At 51.3% G+C, this 17309-nt stretch overlaps 5 protein-coding genes across 5 annotated transcripts; 4 read left to right on the forward strand and 1 right to left on the reverse strand.

Moving 5' to 3' along the window:
* Positions 1–1119: 1119 nt before the first annotated feature.
* Positions 1120–4374, forward strand: N7506_009168 (putative C2H2 finger domain protein; the record flags this gene model as incomplete). Its single annotated transcript, XM_056958461.1, has 1 exon — positions 1120–4374. The coding sequence occupies one exon, from the start codon at positions 1120–1122 to the stop codon at positions 4372–4374; it is 3255 nt and encodes a 1084-aa protein (XP_056807851.1).
* A 1153-nt stretch (positions 4375–5527) lies between these two features.
* N7506_009169 (putative C2H2 finger domain protein) lies at positions 5528–7587 on the forward strand (the record flags this gene model as incomplete). Its single annotated transcript, XM_056958462.1, has 4 exons — positions 5528–5533; positions 5593–6446; positions 6496–7065; positions 7110–7587. 4 exons carry the CDS (start codon positions 5528–5530, stop codon positions 7585–7587), a joined length of 1908 nt encoding a protein of 635 aa, XP_056807852.1.
* A 111-nt stretch (positions 7588–7698) lies between these two features.
* Positions 7699–8153, reverse strand: N7506_009170 (uncharacterized protein; the record flags this gene model as incomplete). The annotated part of the gene is made up of 3 exons (XM_056958463.1): positions 7699–7760; positions 7826–7943; positions 8007–8153. The coding sequence occupies 3 exons, from the start codon at positions 8151–8153 to the stop codon at positions 7699–7701; spliced, it is 327 nt and encodes a 108-aa protein (XP_056807853.1).
* Positions 8154–8926: 773 nt separating this feature from the next.
* On the forward strand, positions 8927–9970 carry N7506_009171 (uncharacterized protein; the record flags this gene model as incomplete). The annotated part of the gene is made up of 1 exon (XM_056958464.1): positions 8927–9970. One exon carries the CDS (start codon positions 8927–8929, stop codon positions 9968–9970), a length of 1044 nt encoding a protein of 347 aa, XP_056807854.1.
* Positions 9971–11930: 1960 nt separating this feature from the next.
* N7506_009172 (chromatin segregase YTA7) lies at positions 11931–16889 on the forward strand (the record flags this gene model as incomplete). The annotated part of the gene is made up of 3 exons (XM_056958465.1): positions 11931–12145; positions 12204–15090; positions 15144–16889. 3 exons carry the CDS (start codon positions 11931–11933, stop codon positions 16887–16889), a joined length of 4848 nt encoding a protein of 1615 aa, XP_056807855.1.
* Positions 16890–17309: the final 420 nt, after the last annotated feature.

The following is a 17309-nucleotide window of genomic DNA, read 5'->3' on the forward strand; positions in this document are numbered from 1 at the left end:
CGCGACCCACATGTTCTTCCCGTCGGAGGTACTTCCATGGTTCACCATGGCTAACACTTGGGCATACCTCAACTTCGACTCCAAGAGCGGCTCTGGGGGAACTTTCCGCCGATCTTTAAGATCTCGTCATTCAAAAAAGGCAAGGATATGTTGCACCAATCGGAAGAGCCAAGATCTCACCTTCTCGTATCGCTCGCTACATGTATATCTAGGACCTTCAGTATTACCCCCCATCGGACTAAACCCGGCGAGAGACTTGGAAAACACCATTAAGACCGTCTTCCTGAAAGTAAATCAAAAAGTTCTATCTTGGCGAGTGGATCACGGTCCAGTACTCTATATAAAAACCGTGGCTGTGTCGATCGGCAGGGACGTGGGAGTGGATCGTGGGGTTGAAGTTCAATATGTTCGGAGGGTCAGTGCTGAAATAGAATCAGTTTCATAGGCAATGAAGAACCCACTTGAAGCATTTTGTTTCAGCCCTATACAAAATAGCCCCCCAGGAGGCTGAGTGGGATAAGAATAGAATCGGAAGTGGCTGGGGCGGTTATGAAGAGGAACTTGAGGAGGGCAATGCAAAAGGAATCTTGCATGTCAGACCTCAGGAATAGAATGAATGGCCCTTATGTCATAATCACACAGCCACAGCTCCAAATATGTGGACTATGCAGTAGTTGGCAGGGTTTGGCAGGGTTTGGCAGCATTGAGTAGCGTTGGCAGCGAGTGAGCCTCGTGAGATCATACGAGTTACTAGCCACAGGGTGAGGCTCCGAAGCATTTCCCTTTCAAACAAGGCCGACTGACGGTGGGACCCAAACCCCTCGACAGTCCTCTAATTTCCATAGGCCCTCTAAGTGGGCGATGCGCCCGGCGCTTGTTCAGTTCCCGGCTCGCTAATACTTGATCGTCGGCCCCCATCTTTTCTTTGATTTTCATCTCTTCTTTTTAAGAGTTAAGCTGTCCCCGGAGTGGGGGAAATATTGCCCCTCATATCTACAGCATACAAGTATACAAGGCGCAGGCAATCCACATGACTCGATGAGTGCCTGATCGGCTTGATTTGTCAAAGCCTCTTCGGACAATTTTGTGATCGCGGGGAGGCCGAACACGAACACGAACATGTCGCGCACCTCGAGTGTTCAGGGGCACTCGCCCGCGCATATACCGATTCCAGATCCGTATCTTTCTACGACATGCGACCCCGAAGAAATCTCCTTTCAAGCAAGTGCCATTCGACTGACCCCTTCGCTTGGCAGTCCGCACAGCAACGGACCCGGATCGTCCCCTCACGACCCCACAGTTCAGACCAGCTATTTGGACGCGTATGAGTCCAACATCAGCGCATGTGCCTCTCCTCTGTCCGACGTCTTTGTTGAGCCTAGAGAAATCGAACTGGACAGCGGTTCGAGTAGCTGGCGGGATGACAGCTTTTCTTCGTACAAGTCCGGGGCCAGTGCGCCAGGTCCCGCTTGGTCTCCTCCCATGGCGCCAAGCGCTTTCCAGTTCCCCAACGCGGAGCATAATCCGGTCACATCAACAACGCTGACGGGACCTGGGTCTAATGGTGTGCAAACGAATTCACAACCCGGCCTCGGTGTCTATAATCTCGAGCCGGCCCGACTTGCGCCGTCGGTCGACCAGGAGTCGAACGGACTGGACCCGGGCGCCACGAGAGGGAGAAGCCCCGTTTTTAAAATTACAAAGTTCACTCGAGGCGACTCGCCTGAAGGTGGTGCGTCGCACCAAAGACGTCCCAGTCAGTCGACAGCGCATCTATCAGCGGGTCCTAACGGGCTGGAGGACGAGGACGAGGAAAATGAACCCAAACCCGTGTTACCTACATCTTCAAAACGAGAAAATGACGGCACATGGCTCCGAGACCCGGCTACTAACCTCGCCGGCATTGGCCCGGCCTCTCGCGGGGATGAATACGTGCCCAGCCCTAACGATATCCACGTTCATCGAGTGAGAGAAGAAAGGAACGAAGATATTACCTCTTGGTCCGTCTGCGTGAGTCAGGCCAACAGCGAAGCTGGAACGCCCAGCCCACCGCAACCGCGCCCGCATATCCCGAGACGGCTCAGAGCGAGGAGCACTGGAGACCATCCCCTGAAACAAGAGGATTACTTCAATCTCCAGACTCGCACTATGGACCGACCTTTCCTGGGGCCTGGTGTCCTGGTACATGAGAGCAGTGATGAACTCAGCGAAAACGAAAGCGTCGGAACCTATTCAAATGAGACATCTGCTGAAGTTGACGACCCTGAAAGATACGATCGCAGTACCCCCGAAGTCTATTCCTCACTCACACCAACCAAAGCCGATGAAAGTATTCGTCTTTACCCCTGGCACGATCCCCCTCGCGACTCAGCACCTAGAACACACGCCATGCAACCGGACAGCTCTACCGATGCTATGATAGCATTCGAAAAACGTGTTCGCGATCTCGAAACGGCATCTCTTGCAGCAACCGTTGATAACAACAGTATCTTCAATGTGACCACATCCTTTGAGAATTTTTCCCTTGGGGAAAGAGGAAACAGAGAACAACCGAAGAAGCGAACGAGTCTTCTCAAGCGTCCTTTCCAGCAGGCTTCTTCAATGCTAAAGCGCCAAGCTTCAGAGATGTCTCTCAGTCAATCCAGCACCTACCCTCCACTTCAGCGGGATGCTGAAGACCCACAGCTGAAACAAAGTTACACACCTCGAAACCCATTCTCGAACCGTCGCCATTCTCGATCGCCAAGTCTAAGCAATGCACTGATGGCAATGACCAGCCAAATAGCCAGCGTTGGCGGAAGTCAATCTGTACAAGCAGTCTCACCCGCACCATCCCCGAATCCCGAGCGAAGCTCCCTGAATCTACCTCAATTTCCTGGTCGTGGCCGAAGTAGAAGCGAAATCCCTCGGCCGACTAGCCCGGGGCTGATCAACCTGATGACCGCCCATGGTGGGCCCCCAGTTCCTAATATCACCTCGCCTCGAGTTAGCTCGGATGCCGACCAGACACCTGGAAGTACATTCTTAGGTCCAGATGCTGGTGGTGTCGAGGATGAGCATGACGCGGATGCGAACAACAACAAAGGGTTGGTTATGGATTTCCCTGCCATTCAGAGCCTACCAGTACCAACTCTGGAAGGGTTCAAATCACAGATAATGCAGCTGAACCCAAGGCTTGAGCCAGCTTTGATCCACCGTCTCGCACATGAGCAAGATCGCCGATTCAAAGTTCTGGTTGGCTTGCAGCAGAAGCATGCCCACGCGGTCGCCAATCATTCCTGCAAATCTGGGAATTTCTGCTTTGCTCTAGGTGGCAAAGAAACGCCTCTGCAAGACACCAAGGCTCCAGCCGAGACTAAGGCTGGACAGAATCAGTTCCACGTGTCCAACTTCACCAACGGGCATGAGCAAGGTTATGCGATAGGAGAAGGCACGGTAGCCGCGGCACAGTTTCCCCCTGGAGTGCCCCTTCCGCCGGTCAGCCGGCTCCCTGCCCGCTTTGAATGCCCTATCTGTTTCCAAGTGAAAACCTTCACCAAGCCATCTGACTGGTCCAAGCACGTCCAGGAAGATGTACACCCCTTTACCTGTACATTCCCTCACTGCACCGAGCCCAAGTCCTTCAAGCGTAAAGCGGACTGGGTCCGGCACGAGAACGAGAAGCATCGTCACTTGGAGTGGTGGACTTGTGCATTCCCAGATTGCAGCCACACCTGCTATCGTAAAGACAACTTCGTGCAACATTTAGTCCGAGAACACAAGATGCCCGAACCGAAGACCAAGAAAGGTACGACCGAGCCGAACGGCCGACGCGATCAGAACGTCGAACGAATTTGGCAAAAGGTCGAAGAATGTCGGCACGAGACTAAACAAGCCCCCCAATCAGAGCCTTGTCGCTTCTGCGGGAATGTCTGTAGCGAGTGGAGAAAGTTGTCAGTCCACCTTGGCAAGCATCTGGAACAGCTTGCCATGCCCGTTCTGCGGTTATCGAAACCTAGCAGTGCCCCGATTCCTGCTGACGAAGGGCGATCGGCCCCCCTGGCTTCATACGAAACGTCTCTTCAACCGCAGTACGCGACGCAAAACACTATCCTCGACCATTCTATCTCTGGCATCGAGCTTTCTACCGAGCCTGAGTCTATGACGGAGTCCCTTGATTACCCGTATCTGGGCGCCGGCCTTCCCTTGGCCCAGGCTCATCCCCTGCATCAGAATTCGACCTATCCGCCGCCCTACGCCGCCCCGCGCCCGAGATCTCCGGAACCAGATGTCATTCACTCCTATCCTGTTCCTCAGTTCCAGGTGTACCCCGCGGATTACTATCAACCGATGGAGTCCAACATTCCCTATGCGGCCACTTATTCGTCCGGATAATCCTCGGCTCTGGTACCCTTGAATCCTTCACATTTTCTTTTTCTTTTTCCATTTTTCTTCTTTTTCTTTTCCTTGCTTATTCCCCCCTTTTTGTGCATCAGCTTCCATCGTAATGGATGGCGCAACGTCTACGAGTTATGCGAGTCCATTGGAATTGCTATGATATAACCTCATTTCCCACCCCATTTTGCGGGAATTCCGTCTTTTTCGCTCGGCTCTCCGTAGTTGTGCATGGCATATGAGAGATCAGATTATGTTTTGACTTTACCATTTTGGTACTAGCGTGGCGGACCAGAACACACGGTTCCACGGTTCGTAGCATCAGCCCGAACTAAAGTACAACCCGTACGAAGATCAAACAACCATGGAGAGATGGAGAAAATCATGGGAGGTTGGTGAAGAGAGACACTTTAATCAAACATCTCGTTTCACGTTCGAAGCCTAAATTCGAAACAAACTTCTCGTATAACGTGCCTTCATCCCTTGCAACAGTGGCCGATCATGTCGATCGCCTACTGTCACAGCCCGATCCAGAAGTCCTTGCTTCCAGCCTGCGTTTTGGGATCTTGTCTTGCATGCCTCGTGCAGGAACGGCTCAGCTTTGTGATTGTGATACGTGTGCGTGCTTTGAGTCACCGAGCCCGGGTGACGAGATCGAGGATCTGGAAGGTGGAGAAGATCTGAGGCGACTGGGCTCTGTCAGCCCAAAAAATAACGCTGTTGGGTGCAGACCTCGATCTACTTTCCTATTTCCACTACCCTGTACTCCGTACTCCGTATATTGATTGTATCATTATGATAGCAGACACATATCCCAAAAGCCGATATCTGGGGGCTGTGCAATCAAGGGATGACATGTTGCATTCCACGCTTACACGCGAGGGCACGCGAGGGTGAACTTAGTCTTATGGATTTCCTTTTTTTTATCCGCGTAATTATGCTTCGCATTCTCTAACCCTTGACTTGTTTAATCGCGTGGTGAGGTCAACCGGCCCGGGGCGTAGTGGAGCTTGCGTGTCTCTCGCGTGTAGGTTTTGGCATTTACTGTCGCATGAGGGCCGTGAATACTTTAATAATGCCCCTCCCGCTGATTTGAAGGTTTGTGCGCGCTCTCAACCTTGAAATTACTCACCATTAATTATCTCAACTCACTATGGAGGTTAGTGCTTACCCAGATCAGCTCCCCCTATTACTACTTAGTGATCTAATATCCACTAGGGCCCCCAGGATTGGGCCGATACTGATGTCCTCCAAGGCATTATGGCTGATGACAACCACGACAAGGGTTTCGACCCCAGCTTAGATTTACACCTTGGTTCTGAGCCTTCATATCTCAACCAATGGTCCTCAAATCCCTACTACTTTTCTCGAGGCGAACAAGATGCCTGGAATCCGCTGCTGGTCACTGGTGTTCCAACCTCGTCGATGTCGCATATGAATGTTTCCGTTCCCGATGAATATTGCTTCTCGCACCACCCCTATAGCGAGCCATCTGAGAATGGCAGCCAGTATTTGGACAGCTACCCCTCCGCCGATTCCGGATATGGCGCAACAAGCTGCGCGACACAGTCTGTCGTGGCATCTAGCTATACAGAGTCTAGTCCCGCCAAGGACGTGACCGAGGGCACTTTTGACTCCCACAGCGCATCCAGAGAATCCTACTCATCCGAGTTTGTCGGGTCGCCATCGATGTTTGAAGCATCTGTTAAATGTGATCACCGTTCATGTCTCTGGGTCGGGAAATGTCCATCAGATAAGCGGTATGTTTTACAAGGCCAAACGTTCTGGCAGACGACTGACTTCTGTAGGAAACACGAGGCCCGTCATCGCAAGCTATTCAAATGCGACGAACCGAACTGCCCACGGAAAGAAGGTTTCGGTACAATTAATGATCTCGCCCGTCACAAGAAATGCGTACACAACAAAGAACCAGAGCGTGGTCCGAAGATGACGTACTTGTGCTTCGGGATGAACTGCCCTCGTCCAGACAAGAGATGGCCGCGCCTGGATAATTTCAAGCAACACTTGAATCGGATGCATCACGACGAGGATGGCGAGGTACTACTGAAAAGGTATGGCTATTTCTCATCGCGTTAGAGACGAAGGCTAACGTCTCGCAAGATCCATGGACTGGTACGAAAAAGTGATCCGACCTGGAAAGCGCACCAAAACGCACAGTACTCGGGCAGATTCGGAGTTTGATGTACAGGAAGATGTGGCGTGCGCCCAGTCAACCCCCGATCACGAGCCGGAAATCAAGTCGACGTCTCAGAATACCGAAATCTTCACGTTTGGTGCCACATCCGACACCCAACAACAAACAGCGACAGGCTCGGATACCTCGCAGTTCCCGGCCTTTGGCTCGTTCGGACTGGCAGGACAAGAAGCCGCAGCGGATCGCACCACGAAATCAGAAGGCTCCATCACAGACGCAGCAGATAACTTGATCAACGCCATGACGAAGATGATGAACAACCGTGGGCGGCGATCAAGTCAGAATTTCGATGAAGGGATCGATCTCGATTCAGATAGTGCTCAGCTCTCGCAGCCCCAACGCCAAATGCTCCAGAAGGTCCTCTCGGCCGCTCTAGAACGCCTCGCGGATAATGAAACGACCCAAGAAACCGAAAAGCAAGATTGGTTTCAATGCGACGCATGTCCGAAGAAGACCCGACTTCGCTGTGAAATGAAGTAAGCACTCTCCCACCCTCAGCCCTCGATCTCAACTCTAACAGTATCAGAAAACACCAAAAGCGCCACGAAAGACCTTACGGATGCACCTTCCCCCACTGCGCAAAGTCATTTGGCAGCAAAGCCGATTGGAAACGACATGAGATCTCTCAGCACCTCAACGTCCCAAGCTGGCTCTGCACAGCCCACGATCTGACTAAAGGCCCCTGCGAGCGCCTTTTCTACCGTCCGGATATCTATATGCAGCATCTACACCAGCACGGAATGTTGGATCATCAGATTGCTGCGGCGACAAATAATCGCCTTGATCTGAATGGCCAGTCCGACTTCTGGTGCGGATTTTGCAATCGGCGCGTCGGACTTAAGAGCCAAGGCGCCGCGGCTTTGGATGAACGATTCAATCACATTGATATCGAGCACTTCAAGAAAGGAGAAAGAGGACAGGATTGGGCTTCGCCTTCAGTTGGAACGACTGATGCAAAGCTTGATAAGGGGCGGAAGCGCAAGTTTGCGGTCGTTTGACGCTTGAATTATAATATATTTTGCATGGGTTTTGGGTAGCGTGTTACCGCATAATTGCGGATTTTCCATATGACGAGCTTGAAGAACATAATATACAAGTCTGTTATCCTTTCATTTCTTGGATTGGGTTTGGGTCAACTCCCGTGCCTCTTTCTCTAGCACGGACACTTGTTCTGTAGAATAGTTAGTATGTAAAATTTGTAATGTATCAATGCTAGTTTTGTTTTTCGGCTCTTACCATTCTTGGCCACCTTGGTCTCATCCATCTCCAGCTTCAACCAGGTCCAGTAGAGGACCTGGTAGACGAAAACGCCGCCGAGGAAGACCTTGGCAAAGGGACTGGCAAAGGCACGATACTGGTTCATCTATTTTTAAATTCAGCACTGCGTTGCGATCGTGTGAAATCATGCTCCGCTTACTCCCTCCTTGTAGGCACTTGGCTTTTCTGGTGAGGGTGTGTTGAATGTCGCTGGTGTTGATGTGAAGGCGCGTCGAGCGATCGGGACGCGCATAGACCGCAAAGCCATACTGGCTGGTGTAATTTGACGAACTGATTGCGCAAACATTATGGATCTTGTTCACAGCTGCCTTTGTGTATACTCAGGTCAAATGAGAGACGAGTCAGGGTGATGTTGAAGTTCGCAGTCCATTTCGGGTATAGCGCTCTTGGCGTTTGTGCCTGGGGTGTCGGAGCCGATCTCCAGAGCTTCCCAAGCTTCACATCCCTTCGGTCCTACAAGCGACTCTCGCTCACTGCCCGTTCAGCTAATTCTGTAACAACCGTGGTGTTCGACCAAACTCGAAATTCGTCAATTTGTGGATATTGTTTTGGTTTCAAGAAACTACCCACCACCTCACTTTTATAGTAGATGCCACCTTGGAATGGCCGACATTGAGCCACAAGAAAGACTGCCATCCTATTTTTGGACGGTACTAGTTGGCTGCTGCCCATCTCATGCCAATTTACATCTAGGAAACAGTTGACGGGCAATTGGCTCACGCCCAACCTGTGAATCTCGCACATTGGATTGACGTAACCCATTGGCGCTCTCGAATATGTGCTGGGGCTCACAGGCAATAGGATATGGCACAATTAAAAATTGGCCATAGAAGCCGCCAATATAACTTGATTTGAGTCTTCTCCAGATGGGTTCCGCTCATGTCGCAAACAGGCCTTTGGGGAAATGAGGAAGCAGCAATGGCAGGTGCAGCTGCCAACTTGGAGTTGGACAGTTCACCTTCCAGTTCCTAGCACTTCCTCCTCTAAACATTGCAACTTGCTGACTTTTAATTACGCTATATATCTTAAGACCTGCCTGGGGTCTTTCAGCTGTTAAGAATGTCGAAGCCCACGAAGGATGATGAATCTTTCAAATCGCAGAGCAAGTCATCGTCCAACGAGATAGCTCGGCAAAGTCCCATGAGCATGAGTCTCAGATCTACCTCTCAGGATCTTTCGCAGCACTCAAGTCTTCAAAAGTCGCCTCTTCTCGGCGTCACAGTTGCTCCGACCGAATCTCACATGTCACCACCTCCCAGTCTTCCTGACCTTCCTTTGCTGCAGACTTCTGTGTCTCCGGCTCTCAGACAAGTTCAGCCATCATCTACTAGTCCAACCCAGCCGGCGACTACACAATCTCGGAAGCAGAAATTGAGAAATATCCTGCCACTTCCAAGCACCATGCGGAAACTTCGCTCTTCGAAGAATAAACAGCCCTCCGATTCTGAAGATTCCCGGCCAGAGGAGACGGTCCATGAAATTCTTGTGCGAAGCAGAAAAGAGTCTGTGTTTGAAAGATCGAGCCCTGGAGGGCTTCCAAGCCAAAATCCGCTCCAGAATCCTTTCCAGGATCCAAAGACGCCCAACCAAGGGGCTCAGGCCCGCGATGCAGGATGGGCATCAGTCAATCCCCCTCGCGACCATGCTCTTAGTTCTAGCGTGGACTTGGAAGGGCTGAGGCCGACCATCGAAAAATGGAAAGCTACGCCACCCAGGAAACCGATGAACTACCAGCCAATGGGATTCGGTCCGCCAAAGATAGAGCAGCAAAGCCCCGCCAGCCCTCCTGGGAATTTGTGTGAGAACACCACACGCTGCCTGAACTCCACCTACGATTCCGACAAGACTACGATCGACCATTTGAAGCGAGCACAGAAGAGACTGCGGGAGGACTACGAGCAATTCGAAGAAGAAGTCGAAGATAGTATCGAGGTACAAGGTATCGACGACAGGCAGCACAAGCGGATTCGGCGGATTAGAACGCGGCTCCGTGATCAGTTTGAGGAACTTGGAAACGATCTGGACAATTTTGAGAACAAGAAATACAATGACCACAAGCGCGTGCTGGAATACCTTGGCGCTGATCCAAAGAAGTCTCAGTGATGAGATGTCGGAGGCGTTGGATGCTGTCGAGCCCCGTTCTGGGACAGTCATGATGGTGGGCTCGGATTCTTGTCTGCGATAGGTGATTTGATGTGATATTCTTGGCGGAGGCCACAATATTTTTATATGGCTACACGGTCTTTTGGTTGCACAAAGAATCGAGCTGAGGGTCGGGACAATGCAGAACGAAATCATAGGGCTTGGTAGCCTGGAAGGAATGGATCTGGGATCTGGGAACGTACTGTCTCTACAAATTTGCCCATTATACTACTTTGGTATTCATCATCCATAGTTCATTGTGAACACGCTTTACGGGCAAACTTATCCTCATCGCTCATTTGACTAGACCTTGGAAGTAGCCGAGAAGGGTAGGTAAGGCCTTGACGATTAAAGATCTTACCAGACCTCGGGAGCTTTCTCTTGCATTTCTTCCAGTTCTACCTAGGTATTGCTCTAGGATTTTTATTGCTTCAGCCCTGAAACCTTGGGAGGTTGTTTTCCGCCTTGACTTTGTCTCAGTTATTTCCCACCTGCGGCCGGTAACCGTCCAGTGAAGTCAGACAAAACCGGTAGACTCGATTTCCGCCTCTCACTTCTCAGTTTCCACATCCTTTTGTACTTTGAAGGTTGGAACATGGGAAATTTTTGAAACTTCCGAGCTCAAGTGAGATTCACATGCCGGTTGAAGGTGATCAGTCCACGGGTGTGTTGGGTACTGGTGCGGATATATAATTGTCGAAACCTTCGTGGATGCAATGGAATTACCTCTTTTCCGGGCTATTGTAGTAACAGTCAGTCGAATAATAGATATCTATGCCAGCATAAAGCTTCCGTTCTATAGAATTGGCTTCATCTCTAGATGCCCAGGTGCTAAATCAGAGCCAAAGCCGGGCCTCGGAAAAAACTATGGCTGGCCGCGCTAGGCTACTTGAAGTGCCTCTTGAGCAACAAGTTTGATGTCCCCGGTCTATTAATAAGTCTCAAAGAGCAGGCAAACCATCACAATTGAATGAAAAGCGCACAAACATTGGAACAAATTAGTTGAGCTTTATTGAAACGAGACAAAGAACTTGAAAGAGACCAATAGAGTGGGGGCACGCGCCACGCTGAGTCAGCGGCACATGATATCAGGTCCAAAGTGACTGGGCAAAAAGAACAGCGAACCAAAGGCCAAAATAACAATGCGCCTATTCTCGACTTCCTCATGTCACTGATTGCTCTCTAACACCGACTTTCACCACTATGTCCTGCTCAAGCCCCACCCCCTCCAATGCGCTTTTTTGCAGCTTTGGGGCTTCAGAATGGCGGAAACTATCGATTCAGCCAATTTTCGATGGCCATGAAGGGGAACAAAAGCTCTTATTCATGGGGTCAATGTTGGCCTGGAGGTCAATGGGGTATTGAAGCAAATCCCCATTGAAAGGTGGCCCGTGCACGACTGACTAATGGCGAAAGCCACATTGTGGCTGATGCATTCAGATGAGCGCGAGTCCTTTCCGCCCTTCTTCCCTGAAAGAACTGCACCTTCGAGTCCCCATCGTCTGCTGCTACACTTGACAATTGTCTGCTGCACATTTGTCCTGCAGATTGCAATTCCTCATATTTTATCTCCCACGCGTTGCCGAGTTCGTGAGACCTTCCCACCTCTGGTTGCGCTCCACCGTGCCGTATCCGCTAACTCATTGATCAGCAATTGTCGGGAGGTTTCAAGTCTGATACCTGGGCAGGCTGATTTCACTCTGTTGATTGGGTGGCCCAGCAGTTGCTGGCGACAGCTTTTTCATTCGTAAGTGTTGATCCTGCCCGCACCGCGCAACCTTCCAATACCTGCCTCTTGACCTTGTTTGTTTGGCCGATTATGCCCTCATAACCATCGATCATGTTGAGCATTGTCTTGGATATGAACCTTTGATGCTGATACGATCCTCTGAAGTGATTTTCCCATCAACAACACTGCGCCATGGCCCGAAGCGCAAAGCGCTCCTATGAGGAGGTCGCAAACAAGTCTGATTCCGACGACGAAGATTACAGCGATCACGCTCAATACTCCCGTGCAACCGCCCGTAAATCGAAGTCGAGCCCCAAGAAAAAACCGCGCTCAGCTCCCAAAAAGCGACGACGCGGTTCAGGCGACGATGGTATCACTTCTGATGAGGAGGATTTCTCTGAAGACCTGTCTGTTGAAGAGGTAGAAGAAGAGTCGAGCGATTCTGATGCCCCCCCGCAACGCCAGAGGGACGCGTCGACGAACCACCCAAAGCCACCGTCCAACATACGAGGAGCCTGACTCAGAAGATGTTATTGATGATGATGGCGATGAAGTGACTCGGGCTCCACCTCCACGCCGTAGCACTGTCCTCAAATTGAGAGTACCGCGTCAGGCGTTGGAAAAACAACAGCAACAGCCATCACAGTATCTGGAATTCAGACGACATGTGACCCGCCATACCCGCGACGCCTCAGAAGATATTTATGCTCTTACCAACTCTGGCCGCCACATGGAAACTGTGCAGCGCGGCACGGTGACCCCAGAAACCGAAGCCCCGCCACGTCGTGCTTCTCGCACCAATCGAAACAAACACACAATCATCGATGAAGAAGACGAGGATGCCGAGAGTGAAGATGTCATTAACGAGACCACCCTCAAGGATTCTATGGAGGTCATGGAAAGTGATGCTCCTCAAGGCAATGACGAAGGTGATACGGTGCAAATGAACGACGCGGAACACGAGCTCATCGACGAAGAGATGTCCAATGAAGTGGTCGTGCCTGAATCAGAAAATGGCGATGCAAAGAACAGTCATGCTGAGCCTACCGACAACGCCCCGACCACTAGACTTCTACGGGGCCGCCCACCTCAGGTGCAATCCCAGGAGGATCCCGCCGGAGACGCGGATGCCAACGAAGACTCACAGCTTCGTCGTTCCAGCCGCAAACAGCCATCTCGAAGCTCACAACGCCAACCCAAATTGGATAGTGACTTTGAGCCCGAGGAAGAGGCGTCCAATGACGAAGAGGAGGACTCAGATCACGACTCGGCCACATCCCCCCGCAAGCAAAGTCGTTCTCGAGAAGAAGCCGAAGACAGCTCCAACAGCCGCCGTCCAGGTTTGCGCAAACGACCCTCTCGCTCTCGCGCTCCCTCAGAAGAAGCGGACGAGCTGGCCGAAGAACTGGAGGATCTGCACGGTGGTCGACGATTCCGTCGTCGTGCCAAGCAAGCGGTCGTGTACGAGAAGCCTCGCCGCAACCGCAAAGATGTCGACTATCGCATCATCAGACCCGAACTGCTTCAAATCAATGAAGACTCTGATCATGAGATAACTGGATCTCCCTCACGGCGTGGTCGTGGAGGAGGTGGCTGGCAGCGTACTTTGTTCTCGACAACAGGCCCATTCGGCGGTGGTGGTAATTCGGCAATCCTCGGTGCTCCTGGTAATCCCACAGCAGTAGGAGGAGCGGATAGCGACAGCAGTGACGATGAAGGCATGCAACAACCAACTCGCACTGGCCTTGGCCCCAATGGCGCAGTCGCGGCTACACACAACCAATCCGCAGACACAGCCCAGGCTGCATCGGGTACGCCTGCCAACTTGGGCAAGTTCAACAATAAGCAAGCTCTGGCGGATGCAGACCCCTTGGGAGTGGACATGAATGTCAACTTTGACCATGTTGGTGGCTTGCAAGGACACATCGATCAGCTGAAGGAAATGGTATCACTTCCCTTGCTATACCCGGAAATCTTCCAGCGATTCAAAATCACGCCTCCTCGTGGTGTCTTGTTCCACGGCCCCCCTGGTACCGGTAAGACGCTCATGGCTCGTGCTCTTGCGAACAGTGTCAGCTCCGAAGGAAAGAAAGTCACATTCTACATGCGAAAAGGTGCGGATGCACTTAGCAAGTGGGTCGGTGAGGCTGAAAGACAACTTCGACTTTTGTTCGAGGAAGCTCGCAAGAACCAGCCTAGTATCATCTTCTTCGATGAGATTGATGGACTAGCACCGGTCAGATCCAGTAAACAGGAACAAATCCATGCTTCCATCGTCTCAACCTTACTGGCCTTGATGGATGGTATGGATGGTCGCGGCCAAGTCGTTGTGATCGGTGCTACCAATCGGCCCGACTCCGTGGACCCTGCTCTTCGCCGCCCTGGTCGCTTCGATCGTGAATTTTACTTCGCGCTCCCTAACATTGAAGCTCGACGTTCTATTCTCGATATCCACACCAAAGAATGGGACCCTCCACTTCCAGGAAAGATAAAGGACGAACTTGCCGATATGACGAAGGGCTATGGCGGTGCCGATTTGCGAGCGCTGTGCACCGAAGCCGCGATCAATGCCGTTCAGCGAAGATACCCTCAGATTTACAAGTCTGACCAAAAGCTCATCATCGACCCGAAGACGATTGATGTTGCCCCTAAAGATTTCATGCTTGCGATCAAGAAGATGGTGCCTTCTTCAGAGCGATCTACCTCGTCTGGTGCCACTGCACTTCCCCCAAACATCGAGCCTCTTCTCCGCAGCCCACTGTCTGATATCAAGACCTTGCTTTCCAAGATTCTTCCGCAGCGGAAGAAGCTTACGGCTCTCGAGGAAGCTCAATTTGAGGAGCCGAACGATGGCGAAGGCTTTGACCGAGAGCTCCTTTTACAGGAGTTTGACCGCTCACGCGTGTTCCGACCCCGCCTTCTGCTTCGTGGATCTCACGGTATGGGTCAGCAATACCTTGCTGCCGCATTGCTCCATGTCTTCGAGGGCTTGCATGTGCAGGCGTTCGATCTTCCTACTTTGCTGAGTGATTCCACCCGCTCCCCCGAGGCGGCTGTCATTCAGTTGTTTACTGAAGTCAAAAGACACAAGCCAAGCGTTATTTACATTCCGAACATACATTTATGGGCCCAAACAGTCGGTCCTGCTGTTATCTCCACATTCATGGGTCTTCTTCGATCAGTGCCGCCTTCTGACCCTGTTCTCTTACTTGGCATCCTTGAAGCGCAAGATGAGGAGGTTGATGAAACATTACTCAGGAACATGTTCGGATTCTCCAAGAAGAATGTCTTCGATCTCTCTACTCCCGGGCATGGAGCACGCCGAGAGTTCTTCGCGAAGATCATTGAGTTCGTCAAAACTCCCCCAAGGCATTCCCCAACCCAGACAACCGCAAACTCCGCCAGCTGGAAACCCTTGAAGTTGCACCTCCGCCTCCCAAGCCTACCATCACACTCACAAAGGAAGAACTCAAGGCCCAAAAGCGGAAAGACTACCACACCTTGAACCTTTTGAAGATTCGGATCCAACCCATCATGGACCAGGTCAAGAAGTACAAGCGATTCAGATCAGGTGTGATTGATGAGGCCACAATTCGGTACCTGTGGGACGAAGAAGATCCCAATATTGTCACTAGTGATCTCCCTCCAGACCAACAGATCGCCTTCCGGCCTTATGAGAAGTCCCATGACAAGCACGGTGTGCTGGGTCTCCGTGAAACTGCTACTGGTAAATTCTTTTACAACCTTGAGATTGTGACCATTGAGAAGCGTCTGTCGAATGGATACTATAAACGTCCCTCGGAATTCGTCGCCGATGTCAAGCGAATGGTCAAGGATAACCGCCAGACTGGTGATCATGAGCGCACTTTGCGAGCAAATGAACTTCTTTCGAATGTCGAGGTTGATGTTGCTGGTATTGTTGCCGGCGATCCGGTCCTCATGGCAGAGTTAGAGCAGGTCTATTTGCGAGAACTCGAACGTGAAAAGGAGGCAGCAGAACGCGCGCAGCGTGCTGAAGAGCAACGCATCAAAGAAGAACGTGCCCAACAGGGAGAGGATCTTGCTCCTGTCACTGAGCCCGAAAATGCACCACAAAACAACCCCGAGGCGAACGCACATGGCCCTGACCACGTCGCGGATTCGTTCCCAGTTAATGGAGATCAAGATGAGAAAAAGCCTGTGTCGCGCCCAGTGACACCAACTCATCAACCGAACCCGAGCTTCACCAATGGGAACCACGAGGTTGAAGGCGTGGATGTCCACGAATTTGGCACCCACGGGGTAAGCAACGGCACTCACAGAGAGGCAGAAGAGGGCGATGGTGACGGCGACGTCTTTATGTCCAACTCAGATGATCACTCGGGTAGTAAGGACACGCAAGGGAGCTCGTTCGGGCCATCTGCGCAACCAAAGCCTCCTTATTCTCACACCGCACCCTCCCAGCAGGTGCGTCGGGAATCTGGTCTTTCTAGTTTCTCTCAGCGAGGCCCCATGACCCCAATGGCCCCTGGCTCTCAGCCCGCCGACTACGCCAACGAAGCATCTACCACCCAAACATCCTCCGACAAGAAGTCCTCTGAACATCTCTCAAATCAACAATATAACACCCAAAGCCCTCATGTCTCACGAATCGAATACCCCGACCTCACTCAATACCCTGATCGTGTGTCTCAAGAAGACCACCTCCCTGACACCCAGCAAAGTCAACCTTCCCCCCGTCCTCGGGATTCGCTAGCGAGCCACGCCGATACCCAAGAGAATAGTGGCCTGAACGGAAGCCAGTCACAGTCCAAACCTCAGCCTCCCCTGTTTGATGCGCCGAACGTGTCCAGCAATGCTTCCACCAATTTGCAATCCATCATCCAAGAAGAACCCCATCCACCATTCAGCCTCGATCTCGACGTTGTCGAGCGCCTGCACGAGCAGTTAACTCTGTCAACAAGTGGTTTCTCTGTGGAACAGCTTGAGCAGGTCAACACCAACCTGATGGACTACGTATGGCACATGCGTGGTGAATGGAATCGAACTCTCGTTGCCGATGGTCTTGGGAAGACATACAACGAGGTCCTCGAGGACATGCAGGGAATGCAGATGATTGGGGACATCAGCCAGGAGACCAAGGATATTCTTGCAAACCTGAGCTTCCAATGATTGCAATCTCATGCCTTCATACAACCATACTTTCATACTTCCACACTTTTCTTCCCCTTTCCTTACTTTGTCAATATGTCAACGCATACTCATATTCCCCTTTGATCGACGGTTTTTTCTTTGTGGCGAGAGGGACGGATGGAGCAAAGTGTCTATTATTCAAATCTTCCTTATTTGTATCGATTTAGTAAGCGTCTTCGGACACCAGTGTACGTAAACTACGAGTACGAACCTAATGGCCACAAGTCTCTCCATTCTCCATCAAGATTAGATCATGACGTATGTTCTGTAAATGCAATGGTGAGTAGCCCGAGGCAAGTAGAGTATTTCAAATTGTAATTTTTTTGAATAAAACTCACATAAAGCTGTTCAAAAGACCTTGAAACAATAGCGAGGGCCTTTTGAAGATGGAAGTATAAA

The sequence above is a fragment of the Penicillium brevicompactum genome (assembly GCF_028827555.1).
Source record: "Penicillium brevicompactum strain IBT 35665 chromosome Unknown utg000006l_segment0_segment0, whole genome shotgun sequence".
Taxonomy (NCBI): Eukaryota; Fungi; Ascomycota; class Eurotiomycetes; order Eurotiales; family Aspergillaceae; genus Penicillium; species Penicillium brevicompactum.